General features: G+C 41.8%; 1 protein-coding gene across 11 annotated transcripts in view; it reads left to right on the top strand.

The window, feature by feature from the left end:
- ATP2B2 (ATPase plasma membrane Ca2+ transporting 2) overlaps positions 1 to 22930 on the top strand; it is a 305210-nt gene that overhangs the window by 129690 nt on the left and 152590 nt on the right. For 9 of the 11 annotated variants that reach the window (XM_031064309.1, XM_031064303.1, XM_031064308.1 and 6 more), the window contains exon 1: positions 2265 to 2780. In XM_031064309.1, coding sequence (XP_030920169.1) covers positions 2582 to 2780 — 199 coding nt within the window. In that variant the 5' untranslated portion in view covers positions 2265 to 2581. Of the gene's footprint in view, positions 1 to 2264; positions 2781 to 22930 lie in introns of those variants that run through there. The other 2 variants (XM_031064301.1, XM_031064300.1) reach the window with 1 other exon arrangement.

The raw sequence follows: 22930 nt of genomic DNA, 5'->3' as shown, positions 1-22930 counted from the left end.
GGAGTGGACACGACCCACAGAATGATCACGGGGAAAATGTCTTTGGTGCTGTGTTTGGTAGCCTTTGCATCAGAAATGAAATTGGTAGATGATTCTCTTCAGAAAACACTCAAAATTGTCTTTTCTCTGTGGTGTTATGGAACAGTTTAAGAGCAATTTTATTATTTTGAAGCAATGTTTAAAAATATTTTTTTTTTATTAGAGCAATGTTTTTTTCCACCTTCTTTTCTCTTAAAATCATGGCTGTTTGAGATGCCCAGCTTTCAAAACCCTGAACTGCACTTAGGAACAGACTATTTATTTTTTTTTTAACCACTGGAAGTAAAGAGCAGCCTGTTATTTCAGCTATTTGTTATCATCACTGTAGCCTTTCTGACACTCAGATCTCAATCTGCCTTTTGCTGTGGCTGGCAGCAGGCAGAGCCTGGGATGCTGCTGGTAGGGAGGAGGAGCCCTGCGCTGCCTCCTGGGATGAAGCCTGTTTCACTAGGCATCTGTGACATTTCTGGCCTGCAATTTTTTCCCCAAATAATGCTGCAGGCTGATGCTATTTCTGTTCAGAATTCTGATCCATCCTGTTTACAAAAGGACAAAGCAGTAGTGTGAGTAAGGCCTTTTCTTCCTGCTGTATATAGGGGATTACCTGGGGATGGGTTGAGGCTGAGCAGTGCCCAGGATGCAGCCACGGAGAGCAGAGTGTGGTTCACCATCTCCTGCTTGGCAAATAAAAACCCTTTTTAATTGCTGCTTCGAGTTTCTCTTTGTTGTTTCCTGTAAAAAACATTTTGTGCTGAAATTCTCATCTCGTGAATGTGGAAAGCAATATGGGAAGTTGAGGGTGGCAGAAGTTCTTAGCACTAGAAGATACATCAGTAAATAGGATGGGTGGAAGAAATGTGTAGCAGTGGGCTGGTATTTGAATTTTGGGCTGTAATATCACAGTGAAACTTGAACTTCCTTTTTTTTTTTGTTTAACTTTTTCCTCCACAGAAATCAAAGGAATGATGAGATTTGAAGCTGTAAAGGAGAGGGCTGGTAGAGGTTCAGTTTTTTTAATTGAGCAAGGTAACTCCAAATTAGTGCTCAGAGGCCTGATCTTTGTCACTGCAGAGCAATGGCAATGTCCTTAGTGAGTGGAAATAGCAAACCCTATGAGTTACATCAGCTGTAGCTGGGTGGGAGATTAAAATTATTGCACAAATATAAACCTGGGACTTGAAAGGCACTGGGCTCCTCTTGATGTGCTTTATCTGGGCATTTATATATAATTTCTACTGGGGATTGCTGTGCCTAGAAAGTTCAACGTGTGACCTTTGCCTGTGACAGGTTGGTCAGTTATTAGGCTGCTGGGGTGCCCTTTGAAAGATCTTTTTTTATTATGAAAACGATTCTGAGACCTCTAGATTAGACAGTGCACTCACACTAACCCGCTTGAGGCAAAAAAGAAACCTTTAATCTCTGTTAAAACTCTGCGTGCCAAATATAATAGCTGGTTTCAGCAGTATTTAAACCAACTTCATTAGAATATGGGAAGGGGAAACAGGTTTTAAAGGCTGGCTTTAGCAAGTAATCAACTGTCTCCCAGATGGTCCAAACGGGACTCGTTCAACATTGCACATAAAAAAGAATATAAAAAAAAAGGGAAAAAGAAGAAAAGAGAGAGAGCCCAGCAGCATCCTGTGTGTGTGTGTGGTGCCTGCTGGTGACTGGGCTCGGGGGAAAGGGCTCCTCATACAGAGCTCTGCCTCTTCCAACCCAGACATCCCATTGCATCCATGCTGTGCTCGCTTGCACAGAAGGCAAGGCTGCAAGATGTAATGTATTTAAATATATTCTGCATTTGTCATGGTGGCTCTATAGTTTTTCCCCAAGTTTCACCACCTTTGTGTACCGCCTTTAACCCATTATGAAAACTGGTAGGGTTTAACCCATTGTTAACCTTGAAGCCTTATCAGGGAGCCTTTGTTCTGCTCAGAAGACAGCCCGGGGTGGCGGTATGGAGTGGAGCATGTACTGGGGGTGCATCCTGCACGCCGGGCTAATCGCTCACTAATTAATATTCATGACTCATCTCATTTAGCGGCTGCTCTTTGGACTCGAGCAGCGCTGCTATTGGTGCTCCAGCCGTGGAGAGCTTTATCTAAGGCAGAGCCAGCGTTGTCCTCGGGTGGATGCTGCCCACCTGCAGCACCTCCAGGACACCCCAGCGTGGTGCTGCGCAGCTCCTCTGGGATGCCACCACCCGTCTGACACCATCCCCCTTGTAATGAGTCCTTTCTGCTTCTTCCCAAAGGTCCAGAGGAAGAAATGACCATGTAGATTCTACAGCTTGGGTGCAGCATAATGGGAAATGGTGAATGGAGTGGAGCTGGTCTGCAGCCTTGAGAGCAGCCGTTCTGTGACCTCCAGTCTGTCAGGGACACCCTCCACGCCAGGGGCATCCTCCACGTCGCTCGCCGGACACACGCGGGATTCTTTTTAATTTCTCCGATTTGGAATTCGAGGTTCCTCTCCTCCAGTTTTTAAAACAGTTTTAAGATTGTATCCAACTACAACGAGTGGAGCAATATAACCAGCCACGATGGGTGACATGACAAATAGCGATTTTTATTCCAAGAACCAAAGAAATGAGGCCAACCATGCAGGAGAGTTTGGGTGCACACTGCAGGAACTGCGCTCCCTCATGGAACTCCGAGGGACAGAAGCAGTAGTAAAAATTAAAGAGACTTATGGGGAAACAGAGGGGCTCTGCAGACGTCTGAAGACATCACCAACAGAAGGTAAGCACTTCTCACTTCACTTGAATTAGGAGAATTTGTGTAAATGCTCTCCAGACAGCAAAAAAAGAGGTTTTGATTCCTATCTGAACAGAATTCTTACGGTGCTGCCATTATTCCCGACAATAACAAAACAAGAGTCTTTTAAGAAAGAAGGCAAACCAGCCCAGCTATAGCTAAAGCTGGCATGAGGGTGCAAGGAGTGTTTCTTGTTTTAACAGCTAAATGCATTATTTCTTCCTCAAAATGACACAAAAAATCAGCACGTGTTTTAGGCATTGCAAAGAGACTTGAATCTCTCCGCTCCTGGGAGTAAGAAGGTGCAAAATAGTTGCCTCAAAACAGCTGCTAGGTATTTGGACATCTTGAGAGTATGAAATGACCTTCTGAGATGCACATTATGTTACTGGGTAGATCAATATATTTTTTTATATTTATATATAGGTTACTAATCTTCACTTATTATATTACCATAGATAATTTTGCTGAAATCATCAGTCTGTGATTGTATCGATGTTTTTAGTAGTTGCACTTCTGTTGTGTGTGTAAAACTAAGCTCTGTGCTTTCTTATGTTTAATACTACCAATTATAAGTTTCCAGTATCTATTTTCCTAAGTCTTTTTAGAGACTTCTACTTCTACTTGATCATTTATTAGTCTGGTTTTCAATGCTCAAACCAAATAGCTCCCCTAAAGCATTGACAATGGTGCAATGTTTCCCTCTCCTCACACAATTTTCTTTCTCTTTAAGTGCAAGTGCAATTCTGTTTTATTCTAAGAATTCTATTTTTGTCAGCGTATTTTCATCTCCAAGGAGTATTAACACTTTTGGAAATTACTCAGTCTTTCAGTCTATAATGTTTCTGCAGTCTTGTAAAGTAGCCAAGATGTTCATTTCAAGTTCTTTTCTTTTTCACGAAGATAGAAGTCTTGGCTTTGTTCCATTCTCTTCTTTCTAAAATTAATCATTTAGTTACCTCCAGTGTTTAAATGCCTCAAAGTGTGGAATTATTGGTGTGATCATAAACATGTCAGTTGTAGTGTGATACCATAAATTAGCCCAGCTGAGGGGTCCCAAGGAGCAGCTATCAATGTCTCAGCCTCAAGAATTCCACGTTTGCAGAAAGTCAGAGCTGAAGTCTCCGTCTGAGCTGAGCTCGTGGCGGTGACTTCAGACGAGTTTTGCCAACTCATTCTGGTGGTTACCTGGTCAATGTGAACTTCAAAGGAGATGTTAATTGCATTATGTGTTCAATTTATGACATCAGGGAAACTCAATTCCTCATGTTGGAACAGAGCGTATGGATCCAGCAGCGTGGCACACTGACTCCAGCAGTAATCTATATCTGATACTGCAGATAAGGTAACTTTCCTCCAAGCATTACGTGCACTTCATCACTTGTGCATTAGGGAAAAACCTTTCCAGCTTCAAATGGCAATCAGCATAGCCTTGGAATCGTCAAGGCTCTGCTGGGTTTTAATTTTCAAGTAGATCACATAATAGGAATTCCCAGTCACATGAAGCTTACATCTTATTTTTAATTGTTTTGCTTGGAAAAATTCTCTGAAATATGTCTTGTCAAGCTCTGGAAACTTCCACTGGAGAGAAAATATCCATCACAGAGAAACTTTAAAGGCTTATGGCAAATATAAGCTTATATTTAGTTCTAAATCCCAAGCCATTGTTTTTCTTGATTCCAAGCTCAGTGAAGAGGATATTCTTGGAGACAAGACTATTCTTAGAGGAAAAAAAAAATTCTTACATGGAGTGGAATCCTAACATCAAGCAGACATGACTTGAAAACTAATTATTGACATACTTAACATTATCCTTTGGTATCTGCAGCAAACTGTGGATTCCTCATTGAATACCTTTGTGAAAAACCACAAGTTGCTATAGTGCCTGAAAATCACTTTTCCAACCAGGCATCATTTTTGGTGAAGCCCAGTTCACTGAACTACCTTTGTTTTTCATACTTTGGTGTGCTGCATATCTCACAGGCTTTTATGGGAAATAGGAAATAAGAATTACTGCAGGGCACTTCTCTGAAGGAACCAAATGGCTGAGCAGGAGTTCTGAATGACTGTGGAACAGTAAAAAGGACCTGACTGTAGAACTTGGTTCTTCCTTTTCTTGTAAGATCTTTCAGAATTTGTCTGCACAAAGTCCTTGTAATATTGTGAGATAAGGGCTGAAACAGGTACCAGAGCAGAGAAAAAAAATGTTTCCTGGCAGCAGGGACGTGATGATTTGGTAAAATGTGGCCTAAACTGAATTTACTGGTTTATTTAGAAAGCATGAAGTGGTAATAAGCTCAGAGCTGACTCATTTCATTTCCCATGTTAATATTTGATGTTCCACCTATGGATTGGCAGGATCAATCACACTTGGAAGTGCTTTCTGAGACTGTTTTAAATGCCCTGAACTTCTCCAGTTAAGACATCATATTTGTAACTCAGATGTCATTGACTCTGCTGTGAGGCTCATTTCCCAGTGAACCCCAGTCTCAATTCAGCATGGAGCTGGGGAAGTCTGCTGAATGTTGAGTAGAATAATATTTGCATGCTGAATGAATTAATAATATTATTATGGGTTAGGAGACTTCAGTGTCTCCTTTAAATTTTCTTTGATTGCTCCTTTAGCTATAGATGCAGTGGAGATCCCAGCTCTCAGTTATGCCTGAGGGATTTCCTGCCCTAAAGTGATTATATTATAATGAAAAGCTCCCATTTAAGTGCTCATGAAAAGAACTTCCCAAAAATCTATGGAAATAATTTATATAAAAAAAATACACGTACGTGTCGACTTGAATTTGCTTTAAAAATATTTATGTTCAGATTAGTTTCACTTTCATTATCCCAGAAATACCACATATAGGCAGGATCTAGCCCTGCCACTTTGCAAAACAATGCTGAATCCCCCCTTGGGCTGAGCTGTGCTGACAGTTGTAGAATTTTCCATGCAGTTGGAGTCTCCGAGGCCCACTGGAGCATCAGTGATACCTTATAAAGGACAGCTGGTAAAATGGGATGAGTTAGTTGGATGAATACCAAATGAGACTGGAATCCACTCTCTCCAATACTTAACTATATTTACCCACAATTTTATGTAGCACCCACCAATTTACAGCAACTTTTTCATCTACTTTCCCTTATAAAAATGTTTATTTCTTATAGGAGTATGTCAGTGAATTAAATTCCCTGATTTCTTGCTAAAAATACTTGGATGCTGCCATTTTCAGTGCATGTAAAAAGTGAAGAATTCACTGTGTGTAGGATGATGAATACCCTGAGTGGGAAGGGACCCACAAGGATCATTGATCCAACCCCTGGCTCTGCACAGACACCCCAACAATCCCACCCTGTGCATCCCTGAGAGCATTGTCCAAATGCTCCTGGAGCTCTGGCAGTTTGGGGCCATGCCCCAGCACAGTAGAGTGAAGCTTTTAAGATTTCTGTATGAAGGAAGAACTTTTCCATGGTGGTATCTGTGCAGCCACCCCCCAAACAGGTACTCCAGGATGTGTTGAATGTTGGTGATGGTGGTACAGCACGACAGAAGAAATCTTTCTGTTGGTATTTACTGGATACAGAACTGGTGAATGTTCTAGAAATGGGCTGGTGGAGTGCACTGGGGGAGAACATTTGAGCTTCATTTTGTGGGGTTTTTTTTCTGGCTGTAGGTCTCAGGATACCATGAAAAGGTTTTATGGAAAGACACAATATCAATTAACAGTTACCTGATAATATTTCTACTGTAGAAGTTGACTTTTTAATCATCACAACTGCCCTTAGTTGTGCTACCAGAGAAGTTCTCTCTTTTCAAATGTGTGTGGGGATACAGGCTGAGAATCAATTGGGCCAGCTGGGGAGGTGTGTTTATTTTTCATTATTGCAATCTAAAAAGTCTTTCACAATTTTAACGATGAGGTAGAAGATGAAGAAAGATTGAATGCAACAAAATTAACCAGCTGCTTTTAATACTCATTAGTTTTGGTTCCTCACACTTGCTTCTATGAAAATGCACCTTTAATAACTTAATAGTCTGTTTGGAAGCTGCTCTTGCTGGATCACACTGAATTGCAGTCAGGTGCACCACTGTGTTCAATCAGCTACAGAGATGCAAAGAATTTGGAAAGGAAATTGAGAAAGGAATGAAAAATACTTGATTCAGACAAGTAGAAGTTTAAAATAGAAATATAAAATAATTGATTCTATGACTGTCAGAGACTGAGCTTTATTTTAATACGCTGTCAAAACAGACCACGAATGTAAAGAAATTGGTGATAGCATAATTTTCATTATTAAAAGAATACACTTGGTCATGTATAAACCATTAAATATGATCCATAAATTCAAGATCTTCTTACATTATTTTACATTTAAGGTAAAGATGGATAATATTTGATTGATTTTATAATCTCTTTAAAAGGAACATTGCCAGCTGTCTGAAAGTAGATTTGAAGAGTTTCTTTGTGATGTTGAGCTGAAGTACTTTGGAAACCTTCAAAGCAGCAATTGTAGGAGCAGACCTGCTCATCCTCTCTCTGGATCACCACACTGCCTAATTCCTCATCCTTATTTGTGCTATCAAAACATCTCTTGTAGCTCAGGCTCATTTGCCAACCCCCCAGGCAGCAGCCAAGCTCCAAGTCCCCATCCAGCCCTTATCTGTACATGTTCTCCCCACATGGGAGGTTTGGTTTGAACAATGAAATCAGCCCTGGCCATGAAAAATCCCCTCAGCGCCGGCAGGGCTGAGGCCTCGCCGGGCCTTTTCCTACCTTGCGTGGAAAAACCCCATGGAGGAACTTTAAACTCATATTTCATCTGGCTCTTCATGCAGTGCCAGGTGTGGCCAAGCTAGAGAGAGCTTGGATAACTTGGCATTTTCCTGTGGTTCCATCAGTGGGCACTGGCTGCCCCTGAGTGCTCCAACAGGCTCCCAGGGGCCTGTGCTTGGCCAAGGGGCTGGCTCTGTCCGTGAGGGGCTGGCTAGGAAAGAAGGAAGGGGGTCCTGGATGCTCCTTCATTTGGAAGTTGCAGAGCCCCTCATGTGTATCCCAGCTGGGTTTGTTCTCCCTTGGGAAGAGAAGACCCCAGGGAGAGGCCATTGCAGTCTCCCAGTATTTGCAGGAGGCCTGTAAGAAAGTTAGGGAAAAATGTTTTACGGGACCTGTTGTGATAGGAGAAGGGGTAACAGATTTGAACTGAAGTAGGGTTGGTATAGATTAGGTATAAGGAGGGAATTTCATACAACGAGGGTGGTGAAACACTGGATCAGGCTGCCCGCAGAGGTGGGGATGCCCACCCTTGGAAATGTTTAACTCCAGCTTGGATGGGGCTCTGAGCAACCTGACCTAGCTGTAGATGTCCCCGCTCTCTGCAGGGTTGGACTGGGCAAGGTTGAATGGTCCTTTCCCACCCAAATAATTCCGTGATTCTCTGCGGGAGCCAGAGGGGTCCCTGGCTGTGGGAAGACCATGGAGTGTGCACAGGGGCTTCCCTTCTGCAGCCTGCCCTGTGGCACCCAGGGACTCCTGCTGCCCCTCCAGCCCTTGGGTCCCTGCTGGTGGCCCTTGGCAGCTCTGCTCTGTGGGAAGCTCTGGGCCTGTCCCCAGTCCCAGGAGTGCCATTGCCACGGCGCGCCTGGCGGGCTGGGAAAGGCTGGAGCAGATGGAGCAGGGATGGCTGTGTGTGGATAACTCGTGGCAGCTTTGCTTTGGCACACTGTGGGGCTGTCTCAGTCCTGCTCAGCAGGCCTGGCCCAGCTGCAAGGCTTGGCCTCAGCGAGGTTGCATTTGGCTCCTGGGTCCCGATGTGTCCATGGGCCAGTGCCAGGCAGATGTGCTGCCCCAGGGGTTCCTGAACTGCACTCCCTGGGCCCGCTGGGGTTGGCAGGAATGGCTCTGTACCTTTGACACTCCTGCTGCAGGCAGCATGCTATATTTCCATAAAATCACATCTCCATGTTTCGTGATTTGGAAGGGGTGCGTGGAGCTTTCTTGGCAATGGCGCTTCTTTTCCTTATCTAATATTTCCATTGTTTGTATAATGGAACAGCAAACATTCTTCCAAAGGTTACCCAAACATAAGAATCTCAAATGAATGGCTCAGATTTTTCTCTGTGATAAGTCCAATTTCATTGCTCATTTTGTTTCTGGGTTCTTGCATGTCGTGCCACTTGCTGATTTACTTTGGCTTTGTTCAGTTACTTGTGGAGAACTAGAGAGATATTGCATGATGCATTTTCCCCATCAGGGTTCAAAAAAAAAAAAAAAAAAAAAAAAAGAAAGAGATACCTGGCCCTTTGAGAATCCTAAATGGCTTGCAAAAAGATTCTCCCTGGGTTACAGGCAGTGCTTTAAAGTAAGGCCAGGAAGGGCAGAAAGCGAGTGAGTGTCTTCTGCTTTTTCTATTAGGCAGCATCAGAGATTTTCTGGGGTCAGTGCTGATTTATTTATGTAATTACCCGGGACATCATCTTCCTCTCAACGATTATCTTACCTCAGCAGGTGCAATGCTTAGAAAGGAGGCTATTTTCATGCAAGCTGAAATCCTTTTTCCCTGTAAGACATTAAATGCATGCAGGCAGGGTGTACTGACCACAGACATACATTCTGCTCTTGTACCTCAGATTTAAATAACAGAGTAATAAACGGATGTGAAATTTTTTTGTACGTATTCTGCACAGGACTAGTGTTTGTTCAGTGTAGATACCTCAATTACAACTACAATGTGTTGTAAGTCAAAGGAAAACCTGGCCCAGCAACTTTCTGTTATTCTTTCCTTCTTTGCAAAGAGCTTATCACAGGTCAACGTTCTCCATAACGTGTTGTGCCCCAAGTTTCTCCTTGATCTGAATGCAGTGATGCAATACAATGAGTCAACCCCTTTTTGCTGAATTAAAAAGAGATGGAAAGTGTTGCCATTTTATGGGGCAGCTGATAAACCTGTAATCTCATTCGTAGGAGTAGTGATTTGAGTTTGTTGGCATAATCAGCTCATTCATTGAGTGAGAAAAAAATGAGGCCAGGCCTGAAACGTAGTGGGCAGAGTGTAACAAGGGGGGAAATGATTTTTGTGATCCATGGAGGCCACGTCAGCTGTCCCAGTGGCAAACTGGGATTGCGTTAGTGCGGCTCCCTTGGAAAGTGGCAATTAGGCCTTTGCTTGGAGGATCAAACAGGGATTGTTCTGGGCTCAAAGTGGCTCCTGTGCTGGGCAAGGCAAAGCTGGGTCAGTGATGGACCTGAAGGGGAGGGGTGGCTGCAGCCTTTCCTTGGTGTGTCCCTGTGCTGAGCAGCTGGGAGGGTGACAGGACTGCAGAGGAAAACATCCTTGGGGAATGCCTCCCTCCTGTTGTACTGCAGGGCTCAGAAATCCATAAATATCTATAGACTGCCAGCCTTGAGTGAGAGCTGATTTATCTTCATTTTGTTCTTGTTTTGAGAAGGCTGCAGGAAGAAAGCAAAGTCCATTACACCAAATGAATAATCCAATCGATGGAGCCAGTGTGCCCTTGATGGAATTAAGCTTTGCCTTTGCAGTGTATCAGAGACAGAGAAGGGTTTTTGCCTGATTTTGTCTGTGCCCTGTGAAAGCAAAGATTTGCCATGCTGTGGTTTCGTCCTGGTGGGACTGGCCCTGCTGCAAGAGCACAGCTCTTAATTCATTGTCTCAGCTGGCACTTACAGGGGTGCAAAAACCGGCTTCCTTTAAAATGTAGAGGTAAAACAATTGCTTGAATCTCTGTTAGGTGCTCTCAGACATTTTGCCAAGTGTCACTGCTAGCAGTGATGCTGTTTCCAGCTGAACATGGAAATGGGGAAATTTTGCTGCTCAAGTCTTTGTAAGGATCATCTGTGGATTGGACAGGTGATGAAAATGCCATTCCTCACAATAAAGAAATGTTGAATTTTGGTTTTCTTTTATTCAGCATTGCATTTCTGTGTTTTCATTAAAGTGGATCGTGCTATATTTTTTATTTTTTTTGATAAAATGAGGCAGTGGCTTCACTGAGTGTAAGCTCAGCAGCCCTGCAAGAAGAATTAGCATGATTAAACGGTTGTTTTTCTTTTGAAGATAACTTATATCAACAGACCTGGGATAAGAACAGTGTTAGGTGCAGTAATGATTTCCTGCCTCCTGTCCCTTTTGCAATTACTACTCACCTTTCAAATCTAGACTGTTCAAATTTACTGTTTCCATTTGTTTTCCAAGAAGTCAGAGGTTGGTGTTTGACATGCCTGTTATTTATAAAGGTGAATGGAAAATAAAGCCAAATATGTATTTTTGGCAGTCAGCTCAATTTGCTTCCAAGACAAACATATCTGCATTCCCTCGGTGGTGACTTCCTTTAATGTGGTACACTCATAGTTTCTGACTTGCCTTCGAAGTATCTCTAGAAATTATTTCTCCTCTAGCTCCAGGGTTTTTTTTTTTTTCACATCTGTGTAGGTGTTCTGGAAACTGTGCTGGAAATTCTGCAAGGTGTAAGGAGAAAGCAGCCTCCCCAACATCCTGAAAAGCTGATGATTACCTCAGACATAAAGAACCTGTTTTCGCAGATAATAGATGACATTCTCTGGCACAGCTTTCAGCAGGGTATAGTAACTTCCTTTTTAACTTTTAAAGAAGGAAGAAACCCTTTCTGAATGCTCATTATAAATCCCATTCCTTGTCCTTGCCTTGGAGCTGGTAAAACAATGCATTTCAATGTCCCATCCTAATTGCCAGTCCAGAACTTGGCAAAGCAGCCACGGATTCTATTAAATGCAGAGCATTTCAGTTGTGTAATAGAAATAGCTGGGTGTATGGAGCTGCTATTTCTGTAACAATAGCATTTACTAGCCCTTGTTTCCTCTTTGCTTTCAAATGAAATTCTTCAGGGACTGCAGTTCCTCTTTTCCTGTGTGGATTGTGAGCTGAGTCAGTTCTGCTAAGACTCACAAACCTGAGCTTCCACAGGCTGTGCTGCTCCTTTGATTATTCCTTTTGCATTTTGTGTCAATCTCTCCTCCCCAGCACTTTTCACAGTCTCTTTCACTGTGAGGGCAGCTTAGGTAGGTAGGTACAGTCCTCTGAGGTACAAAAAGTCTGAAAAAATGATTATTGGGAAGGAAAACCGATCAAATTTAGGAGTATTCCAAAAGCTGTCATGATTCTTTTCCTCTGATCAGCACTGGGGAAGAGGGAATAGCCCACTTGTAAAAGGTGAGCTTACCCTAGAAGGTAGTACAGAATAAAAGAGGAGAATTTTCTTGGAGTATCCAGTGAACTGCAGCAGGATTTCACTTTGCCTCCATGACTGAGGTCACAGCTCCTTGGATGTTACAAGCTGAGTTCTGCTTGTTCAGGACTGTGGCAGCATTAATGTGGAAAAAAAAAATACATGGGAATGCTGTGGAACTGCAGAGCAGCTACACAGTTATAATCTTAGCGAATAGTCCTGGCCCCCAAGTTTAATCCTTTCCCTAAACAATACAGCAAATCCACTTGGATTTTTTGCAGTTTTCCTGGCAGTCTCACGTGTTTGCCTCAGTTTGGAAGCTTGGGTGGCACCAGGGGTTTCCTTGGGTTTGCCTCACTCCAGTCATGTGCTGGCCCCCTCCCTTTCCCTGGCACAGGAGCTCAGTTTTAGACGAATGGTCATTCTTTTCTGAGCCATTCCGTTTTACCTTTTTTTTTAGTTTGCTTTTGCTTGCTTTTTAATTACACCCTGAAGTTGTTTTACTTTCATTAAAACTCCTACAGTAATAGGAATTGCTGCATTACATCAGCATTCTGCTTTGCCAGTGGGGTTGTGGCTGTTGCATGATTTTCTGTGGACAGCAGAGGTCATCCAGCTTGACGTCTGCAGCCAAAATCTCTGCCTGTCCTTGAGCTGGAGTGTTACAGGTGACTTTTAGTCCTCAGAAACCCTGGAAAAAAAATCCCTCCTTGTTTATGATAATGAAGCCAAAGAGGGAAGATGCTGGCCAGGTCAGAACGTGTGATTTTCACTCCTCAAATTGTTGAGTTTTTACTGAGAGAAAAATCTCAAGATGCTTTAAAGCCCCCTGCTGTTTCCTGCAGAAATATGGTGTAAACTTGGAACCTTCTGGAAGCATCCAGGTGTGCTCTCCTGCTGGCTTTGTGCAGCTCTCCCTGGGCTGCTCCTTTGTTCCATTGTTTTCTCAAGCCAGTGAGTTTTTGGGTGTGTGGGGCACTGCAGGGACAGTGTGACAGAGCTCACCCTGCCCCCCTGGCTCTGGTGCCCAGTGAAGTGTTCAGAACAATTTGCTTTCCAGACGTCAGACACAATCATCTGGGGGGATCACGGTGCTAAATTGGAGGTGGTTATCAGTGGCACAGGTGCATCCAAGAGGACCATGATGGTACCAAAATCCTCCCAAAATGGGCAAAAATAGCTCTCTCTAACACTGGCCTTTTAGTGTTAGCAAGGCATTACTTCAGTCTTGGCCCACAGGTGAGTGGCTGACAGTTCCAGCCCCCACAGCAATGCTGATACAAAACCTTTTCACTTATTTATGCATTTTTAGCAAAGAAATTGATATTCATTGGTTCTAAGCGACATGATTCTCTCTATTAATTAATATTCTGTCCTCTATTGGTTATTGATCTTTTCCTCTTCATGCTAAATTGGTCCTTATTCTTTAGTCCTTTTATCACCTTTTTTCTCCAGCTTTGCAGGCCTTAATCTCCCCTGTATCTTTGGTTACTCCAACAAGAGTCTGTGAAGAAACTTTTCTAATGCTGGCTAAAAGTGGGCACTACTTGCAATTAATTAAAACAACTAATTAGTAAGAGTAATATAATTTCCAACAATTCAGTGTTACATGAGAGTTGTAGTTGGCCCTAGGATGATAAATCTGCTTATTTTTGCTGCCTTGTCCATCGGATGATTCCAAGCTCCGGGTGTTGAAGGACTCTACAAATGAATTTTTAAAATTTACAGATAGCTAAGGAAAATGCATTGCTGGGTTTTTTCCCAAGGAAGTCTCAATGGTTGTGTTACACCTCCTGCTGCTCTACTTGCTTGTGAACATGAAACCTCATGTGCTGCAACCCCCGAGGTAAATCCCAGAACCCTCAGAAGTGAGTTTTAAAGGAATGATCATTCTTTTCTCTCTTGTCCAGCCAAGCCCACGGTGCACGCCGAGGGATGTGCACAAGTGGTTGTGTTAGCAGAGAAATGGAGCAGTTTTAGCTGAGGAAGTGCCACGGGTCAGTGGTGTTTCCTTCCATGAGCTGGTTTGATTGTGTTCAATGCCACAGCACAGCTGAGCTCACTTGCTTCAATAAAAAATATCAGATGGCAGAAGCCATGAAGCTCAATTGTCTTATTCACTGTTTTGAAGTGAGCCCTCAGCAGAGGACAAATACACCCAGCTTGTTCAAGTGTGTGGGCACCACTGCTCCAAAATACCACGGGCAAGCTGAGAGTGAACTGGGTTCACCTTTGGGCTGGATAATAAATGGTTGGGTTGGTTAAATAGATGGCTTTGAAGAAGCACATTTTGTGCTTCCAGCTCTGAAGAGTGGGCATGGTAAGAGGTCTACAGAGTTTGAAAAGATTTAAAAATAACTTTGTTTTAGTGTTTGCAATAGATGGGGACTCTTAAGGTAAAATCAGTAGGTTATTTTTTTTTCTTCACCAAACCTAGATGTTATTTTTAATTCCTGATGTTAATCCTATTTAACAAGGCTATCAGTGTGGCATGTTTTGCCATGAAATGCTGGCAGTTCTTTTTGCTGTCCCACTTTTCCCAAAGTATTGATGCTGACACAAATGTCTCTGCAGTTCACAGCTTCAAATTACAGAGAAAAATCGGGTGGGACTGGCTGTGGGGTGGCAATCCCCAGTGTTCCCTGGGTGGGAGAGCTCTGTGCCTGCTCTTCTGCTCTCTCCTGCCAATGTCCCCATGCTCAGCAGCTGCTGAGGGACACCTCACCTCCTGTGTGGGTGGGAGATGTCCCTTGGGGACATCCAGCCCTGCTCTGGGTGCAGGGGGCACTGCCGGCATCCTTCCCTGCAGAACCCACTGCTGCTCCTGCAAGCCTCTGCCATCTCTTCCATCCAGCCACGTTCATGTTGGAACAGCAAACTCCCTTTTACATGAGGGATTTGGAATCCGTGCCCCAAACCTGGGACCCAGTTTGGAATCCCCTGGATTTCTCATTATTTATCACCATTTCATGGTGGTTTAGGAAGATTTTCCTCCTCTCTTACCTTTATTTTCAGCCTCTTAACTTGCATTGTTGCTTGAAAGTCCTGAATTTTATTTGGGGCGGGGGGCTTCTTCAGTCTTGCTTAAATCTTCCTCAAAAGACTCGGTCATAGGAGGCTGCCATGGGATCTTTATGACAAATTTTTGCCAGCTTCATTTAAATTTGGGGGGTGGAAGGAGGGAAATAGGCTTAAGCCTGTTTTAATTTTGAAATATTTTGCAAAAGTTCATTCTGTTATTAAAAATTATTAACACAGCTGTCTGGGACTGCCCAGGAATGTTGTAATTTTGGTGGATTGCAAGGACTAGTGATAGCTGGCAGGAACAACAAAAAGTTATAAAATTATGTAATGCCTAGGAGGTATTTATTCATCTTGCAAATCATCCATGTTTTCTTGTGGTATTGAACAAATGCAGGTGCTGGTGTGAGTGGTCAGCAATGATAGAAATGTTTCCCCGATAAAATTAAGTAATTTATCTGAATTTTCCTGAATTATTTCTGCGATATTCTGAGTAGTTCTGAAAAATTTCTGAATATCTGCATTTTCCACATTTAAAATTCAATATAATGTTCCCCCTTGTGGACTCTTCCATGTCTGAATTTATGCTTATAGGCAACCTAAAAAAAAGAATACCCAAATTCTGTTCTGTTGTGACTTCAGACCAAACCATTCTTGCTTCAATTTTCTTTACTTTCTTCCATTGTCCATTGATTACAATTTCTTTGCAGATACACTTTTCCTTTATTCCTCATTTGCTTTTTGATCTATATTTGTTTGGTGGTTTGGTGTTTTTTTGTTTTTTTTTTTCATTTTTCTGCTTCCTGATGGTCTTAAATATCTCTGATTTTGAAATGGTAGTGAAATCACCCTTGTGGCCTCAGGTAGCTCCACTTTCTCTAACCATCCCAAGCCTTTGGAGGTGACCCTGTGCTTTCAAGTATTGATCAGGTCATGCTGAGCATCTCTCCTGTTTGAACTTGGCCCTTTTGGCAGAATTCATCTCCTTTATTTGCCCTGGCCTGTTTTTCCTGTTTGAACTTGGCCCTTTTGGGAGGGCTCTCTCTCCCTTATCTGCTGAGGTTGTTCTGCAGGATGGTGGCATCAGTCGAATGTCCCTTTGTACAACTGGGTGGTTGTGGCTACATTAATTCTTGGCAGCAGATTCAGTGCTGACTGTTAAAGACAAATAGTTCAGGATGACTTTAAATAAATCTACTTGAGATATTAAATACAGTTGATAATTACAAGCTAGGTGCATTGGACGAGGAACTAGATGGTCTTCTGTAAATGGATGGAGCAGTTTCCAGTTGAAACTATTTTAAGGCCAGCAGTGATCTTCAAACTGGGCTTGTGGCTTTAAAGAGAAAAAAAACCCGACCAAATGTACCCCAAACCCAAATTACACAGTGATTTGCATACCATTTAAAATGAAATCAGATTTTGTTTCTGAATCTGAAAAAAATTTAGGTTGCTCTTTGCTGGAAAGGCTGTCAAGAGAAGTATTTATATAAGAAATTAATTTTGAAAACTTCTGCCTGTTTTCACTGGGTGAGATAATTAAATGTAAAAGTTACTGGCTGAAACTCAGTATTTTAAATGACAGGGAAGATTGGCTACTTGTGTTTGTGTTTCCAGACATGCAGGAGTTGGGTTTTGTTTCATTCTGTTCCCTGACTTAACCCTTATTTTATTCACATACAAGATGAAATTTCTATTTCTTCCATAAGCAAGATAATTTAAGTTTTTTCCTTTTGGGCATATCACAAGAGTTTTCAATACTTTCTTGAAAAGATATTGTTAATTTAACATTTAGGGTTTATGAAAAAGCCTTTTTAAGCGCTAAACTTTTGTAATATTGTGAAAATTAATGGATTTGGGTGCTTTGACTCTTTGCTCAACTGCAATAATCTATCCAGTCTAAGAAATCAAGATGTAATAATTAAAAAATAAAATTAGTTGTTAAAATACGTTCATATCATGATAATTGGTTTTCATAGGAAAAGATTGAATGTGATAAGGTATAATATTAGCAGATACTCTTCTGTTTAAATTATATTTATTTAAATTCAACTGTTCCTTACTTAAGACTTGTTGAAAAGCGCTCAAGGTAATTTTGGTTCGAGAACTGGGAGGAACTCTGGCATGGCAATTTATAGAACCTTAATTAATTGTGCTGAGTTGAGTGTGTAAAGCCAAGGAAGCCAGGGACATTCTACTGTTCTCTCTTTACAAATCCAAGTTTACAGCAATGCTCCTGCTTTTCCCACACCACAAAAGACTCATTGCACCTAATCCTCAAAACCAGATAAAGCAAAAGGAAAAACCAGCAATTTAAAAATAGCCAAAAGTGTTTAAAAACCCCACAGCCTGGAAGTGTTATAAGGGCTGGGGACGCAGCAAAGGCAGCGTTAGGAAGTGAAAGTGAAATGTGAGGATAATCCCCGGGTTCCGGCGCGCTTCTAATCAGCAGGAGCTGCATGAGGGTTTGTTCCTAGAGGTGTTGGCAGAGTCAGGAGCAGATAAGGGCATGGCAGTGGAGTGGGAGGCTCAGGACAGAGTTTCCTCATGGAGAGCCAAGCCCTGGTTTACTCAGTAACCAACAACTCGTTAACTGAAGCTGGCAAATGGCGCTAATTAACGAGCAAGGCAGTGTCTCTTCAGAGGTGAGCACCTGACGTTGTGCTCAATATTGTGGGAGAGTAAGGTGAGCTGGCAGGAAAAATTAATTAATGCATCCATCCCATTAATTAATGCACCCATCTTAGCAAAGGTGCTGTTGTACAGCTCGTGCTGTGTGGTGCTGTTTGCAGGGGTCCCAGGACAAGGGAAGAGATAAGAATCTTGACTCCATGTTTCAGAAGGCTGATTTATTATTTTATGATATGTATTATATTAAAAGAGAATTATATATTAAAACTATACTAAAAGAATAGAAGAAAAGGATTTCATCAGAAGGCTAGCGAGGAAAGAAATGGAATGATAATAAAATCTTGTGAATGCTCACAGCCTTGACACAACTGACTGTCATTGGTCATCAAGTGAAAACAATTCACATGCTGGGTAAACAATTCTCCAAATCACATTCCAAAGCAGCAAAACATGGAGAAGCTGAAGCTTCTCAGCTTCTCAGGAGAAAAGATCCTGGCAAAAGGATTTTTCATAAAATATGCCTGTGACAGTGCTGCACTGGGAGATTTTAGGAAATGGAATGGCCGAATTCACCTGGTGCCACTTTAGGTTCCTGTTTGGCTGTGGTTTATGGGGTAAAAGCAGCCCAAGTTGTGCAGATAAACCCCATCACTTGTGTGGTCTTATCTGCGCCGGGTGGAATTCATAGAGGAAAGGTTGGTGGGGCTTGGGTTGGTTTGGGATTTTTGGGTTCATTTTTGGTTTTTTTTAGTGTAATGTTTAAGGCTCAATTACATTCCCAGGTACAGCCGGATAAAGATCCAGGTCTCTCTGGGGGTTTGTAAGCATGGCCAGCTTTGGGACAGCAGGGTCCTGAAGATGTGCAGACCTCAACCCAGGAATTACCACTGCTCTAAACTGGCAGCATATTGCCCAGTTTTTATTCCAATTAACTCCTCTGTACGACAGGGCTGGGCCCAAGGTGCCAGTGGCTCCCTAGGGATGAGTTTCCTTTTCCAGGAGGGTTAATTCCTAAATAAAGGAACCAAGGGGACCTGCTCCTTTATGAACAACTCTGTTTATATTGCTTGAAGTTACCAAAGAATTCATTAACTTGAATCTACTTCTGAGCTGGAAATCTGAAATCTGCTGCTCATACTCCTCCTTTGGGGAGGTGTGCTTGGAGTTTCCCCCTAATCCTTTTGAAATATTGAAGTTTCAGTCTGCAGAAATACTCAAAGATTTGACCTTTCCCTAAATCTGAAGCAGCAACTGATAAACAACATCTTGCCATCACCTGAAGAGCTGACATTTTTTTTTTATTTCAGTTCTTCTAATAAAACAATTCTAAACAAATATTTATTTGCTTAAATAAAGCCTAAAAGGGAGTGGTAAGGCAGCAGGCTTAGAGGAAAATTTGTAGGTGTGGTTTAATTGTATCAGAAATTACGTCTGGCAGGGGTAAAAAGCCCTTCCTCAGTGTCACATTGACTTAATTTTGCATGTTCTACTCCCTGCAATTTAATGTGCTGCCAAACAGCCTTGAAAATTCTCTCTTGCTTCCAGTCTGACTTCTGATGTCCCAAAATAGAAGCATCTTTTTTTCTTCAATCCAGGTGTTTATGTTTAGATGGAGTGAAAATTTAATCTTCCCCTCAGAATATCTTCTGTAAACACTTACAGTGCTGTTAATGTTGTATATATGATGTTTTTTATAGTAGCTAACGCTGAGAAGGAACACTTTAAAGTGAATTTGATTGCAGTTACTCATCTCTTTCCACCCATTTTCTGGCAAAAATCCACCCAGAATCTGCAGTAGCAATAATACTTTTGAAAAAGGAAATTATTGAAGTACTTAAGAACTTCTGGGATCCAAAATTTAAAAGAGATTTTATTAAAATATATGTAAAAATATGGGGTGATCAATCAGTCAATGAACCATATTACCATTTCCAAGTGACTAAAAACCTGTAAGATAGATATTTTTATTTTTTTCAAAGCTTGCAGAAGGAGAAGGAAGGCAGGACTTAGTTCATAGGACACAGTGGATTCCCAAACTATTTTCTTCAATTGAAAAACATGAACCACAGCTTTTCTAAAGAACCTGGGTTATTTAGAAGACTGAGTTAACAAAATTAACCTAATTTTGGGAATACCACGTTTGAAGGAATTGCCTACAAAAATTCAGGTGTGCAGAAAAAGACAGAGGTGGATTTCATTTTGAATCTTATCTGGTTGAGTTCTAATAATGAATGTAGTTTTGAACAGTGGAGAGATTGTCTCTGTCAAAACAGAGACAGCAATGTGCATTTCAAATGCTGGAAATATTGCCCTGATTTTATAAAGTAGCACTTGCTCCTAATTTAAGTGCCTGTACTTCAGAAGCTGGAGCTGCTCTACACAGGAGGGAACATATTTCACTGTTGTGTTTTTCACTCTGACACACAGCAGCTTCCTTGAGCATGGTTCTGAGTGAGGTTTCTGTCATGGAAATATTGGAGGTGATCCTGCAATGGAAAAAAAAAAAGGAAAAAAAAGCTGAAGGGAATTAGAGCAAGAATTAGAGATTTTATAACAGACCACAAAACAAATCCTGGACCAGCTGTAAAGTGTAAGAGAGTTAAACTGACATCTGGGGTTTAAAATATGTAAACCTGCATCAAGCACCAGGTGCAAACATGGATTTCCATGGTAAGGAGGAGTTCTGGAGTGGGCTGTGAATCAGATCACATCTGAGAGGACTTTAGGCTTCTGAGCCATGGGTTCCTGCAGTGAATTTCCAAGCTGCTGTAGTGCATGGCAATAACTCAGCAATCTCCTGTTCTGAGCAGGACCCAGCACAGGGAGGGTTTGAATACCTGTGAGGGGGTACTCAGTACCCTGCATCACTGAATAACCAAATTCTGGCTGTCTGGGGTTGGTTTTGTGTCCATGTGCACTTTATTGCCCTGTAAATGGAAGACTCATTTTACAAAATCCACAGCAGCCCACATGTGAATGATGTGCTTTCAGCTGCAGAGCAGCAGGGATCTTTGGGGTGATCCCAGTTCCCAAACTGGGGTGAGCCCAGCTCAGGCAGCTCTGGCCTGGCTGGGGAGGAGCAGACATGGATCAGTGCATGGCTGTTCCTGCTTGTCCCACACAGAAAAGGGACTTTTCTGCCATTCAGAAATGAGATTTTCCTCACATGGGGTCAACAGGGATGGGGCAGTTGTGGTGCTGAGGGTCTGGAAAAATACACAACACGTCCAGGAATAGGTTTTTAGAGTCACCCCAGCTGTGTAGGACTGGGCTTTGATGCTTTCTATCTGAAAAGACTTCAAAGGAAAAATGGTCAAATTACACATCTGCATGACCAGGAGATGTGTATGGCATCGCTTTCCAAGATGTTGTCATTTTTACTTTGTGGTTTTGTAAGGATAAGAAAAGTGCTGGAAAATGTTGAAGTTTTCCAGCTTTCATAGATGCTAGCTGTTACAACAGACAAACTCAGCAGTGTGGTGATTGGAAATTACTCCCATGAGACTCTCCTGGAAGAAGAATCTTGTATTTTGACTGTTTTGTTCAGATCACATTGGAAATGATGTTTCTCATCTGTTGTTTCAAAACTCCAAGCAGCTTTGCTTCCTTCTTTATTCCAAGTAACTGACTAGTTGCTGGAATTGTAAATTACATTTTTTATGAAGAGAGTTTCAGATCTTCATGTTTAAATGTCCTGATTTTCTCTGTACCAGCTGCCTCTGCTCAGCCAAAATTGCCCCTGATGTGGTGCCCTCAGCTTCTGTCAGTTTTCTTGCACAGAGACTGTGCCAAGTTGTGGTTTGCCCCGTAAATGTTCTGTGAGCTGGAACCTGGGATGGTGAATTATACATAAGAGCACCTGAGAGGGCTGAGGTGGCTGTTCCCAGAATTTTCTGATGAAAAAGTTGCTTGAAGAAAATGGTGCCTTTAATAATTTAGGAGGCTGGGTTGGGCATGAGGCGTCCTTGGTGTGCAGAACATCAATGTCATTGCTGGATGGCAGGGCATGTCCTGGGCATCTTCCCCCTGAACCCACCTGAGGAAGCTGCAGGACTCTCCTGGAAGGCAAAACTGGTTTTTAGTGAAGTTTTTCCAGAATATCCACAGATTGCAGCTGGTTAATGCTTGAAACTGGGAATCCAGTGTGTGGTAGCACAGGGATTGCTCTGAAATCAGGGATCTCATATGGGAACAGCAAAGTGTTTTTAGTGCTTCTCCAGGTTGTCTACAGCTGCTTTGTTTGAGCTTTTTGCTGTTTTTCAATCAGGTTATATTCCTCCATTAGTATTTGATTTGGGGACATCAGCATTTGCAGTAATTTATGTGAAAAAGTTTATGTTTGTGTCTTAAACTCAGATCGTGGGTGGTTTTGGAGGGAAAGTAGAAATGCCACATTTTCCCTTGAACTAATGAAGCCATTTATCTGTTAGGACATGAGACATAAATGTTGCCTTCTTTCACACAAACATTTCTGTTACTCAGTAAAAAAGAGAACCATAGCTTTACATCTTAATACAAAATATGGAATTACTTTCAAGAACCCCCCTTGGCAGCATTGAAAATGAGTGAGGAATAGAATCCTTGTGTATTATTATTAATTATTATTATTATTAGCCATGATATGTACAGAAAAAGTGATTTTTTCCCATCACATATTCAGCATCATCACAGTTACCATCAAATTAAGACAGGATCAGGTGGCAGTTCCTGTTCTGGCACTTGATTTTGCTTTGCAGTTTTAATTCTGTACACGTGTGTAAGATGCAATTCTGATGAACCCAGTAATAATATTCTGCTTTTATTTTGTGTTGTATTCCCCAAATCCTCACTGTTTATAGGCAAGAGGCAAAGCAAATGCCAACAATGTGGTAAAAAAGGTGAAGAAAGTTAAAGACTGTGTCAGTACATGGGTATTTATCTTTTGTAGGCTTCATAATAAAAAAGATTATTTGTTCAATTAATTTCCAAGAACAACTTACTATTATTCTAGTAATTCTTAGCTTCACACTGTGTGCAAAATTCTCGCTGAGAGCTTTTTATGTGGAAAAACAATTGCTCTTTGTGTATTAGAATCCATGTTGCATTTGACATAACAATGTTATCTTTATTAAATTTCCTCGTTATACCTTTTGATTTATAGCCCTCCTTAAATCCTCATTTTAAAGCAACCTCTGATGTGGTACTTTTAGTGCCCCCGTGCTGATACTAAAATGTGGGCTAAAATCATAGAGAATTCCAGTTGTAATCCTGAATCATGGAACTGGAAATT

Source organism: Geospiza fortis, unplaced genomic scaffold (genome assembly GCF_000277835.1).
Source record: "Geospiza fortis unplaced genomic scaffold, GeoFor_1.0 scaffold897, whole genome shotgun sequence".
Taxonomy (NCBI): domain Eukaryota; kingdom Metazoa; phylum Chordata; class Aves; order Passeriformes; family Thraupidae; genus Geospiza; species Geospiza fortis.
Note: the sequence above shows the minus strand (reverse complement) of the source record. Positions and strands in the feature narration are given on the sequence as shown.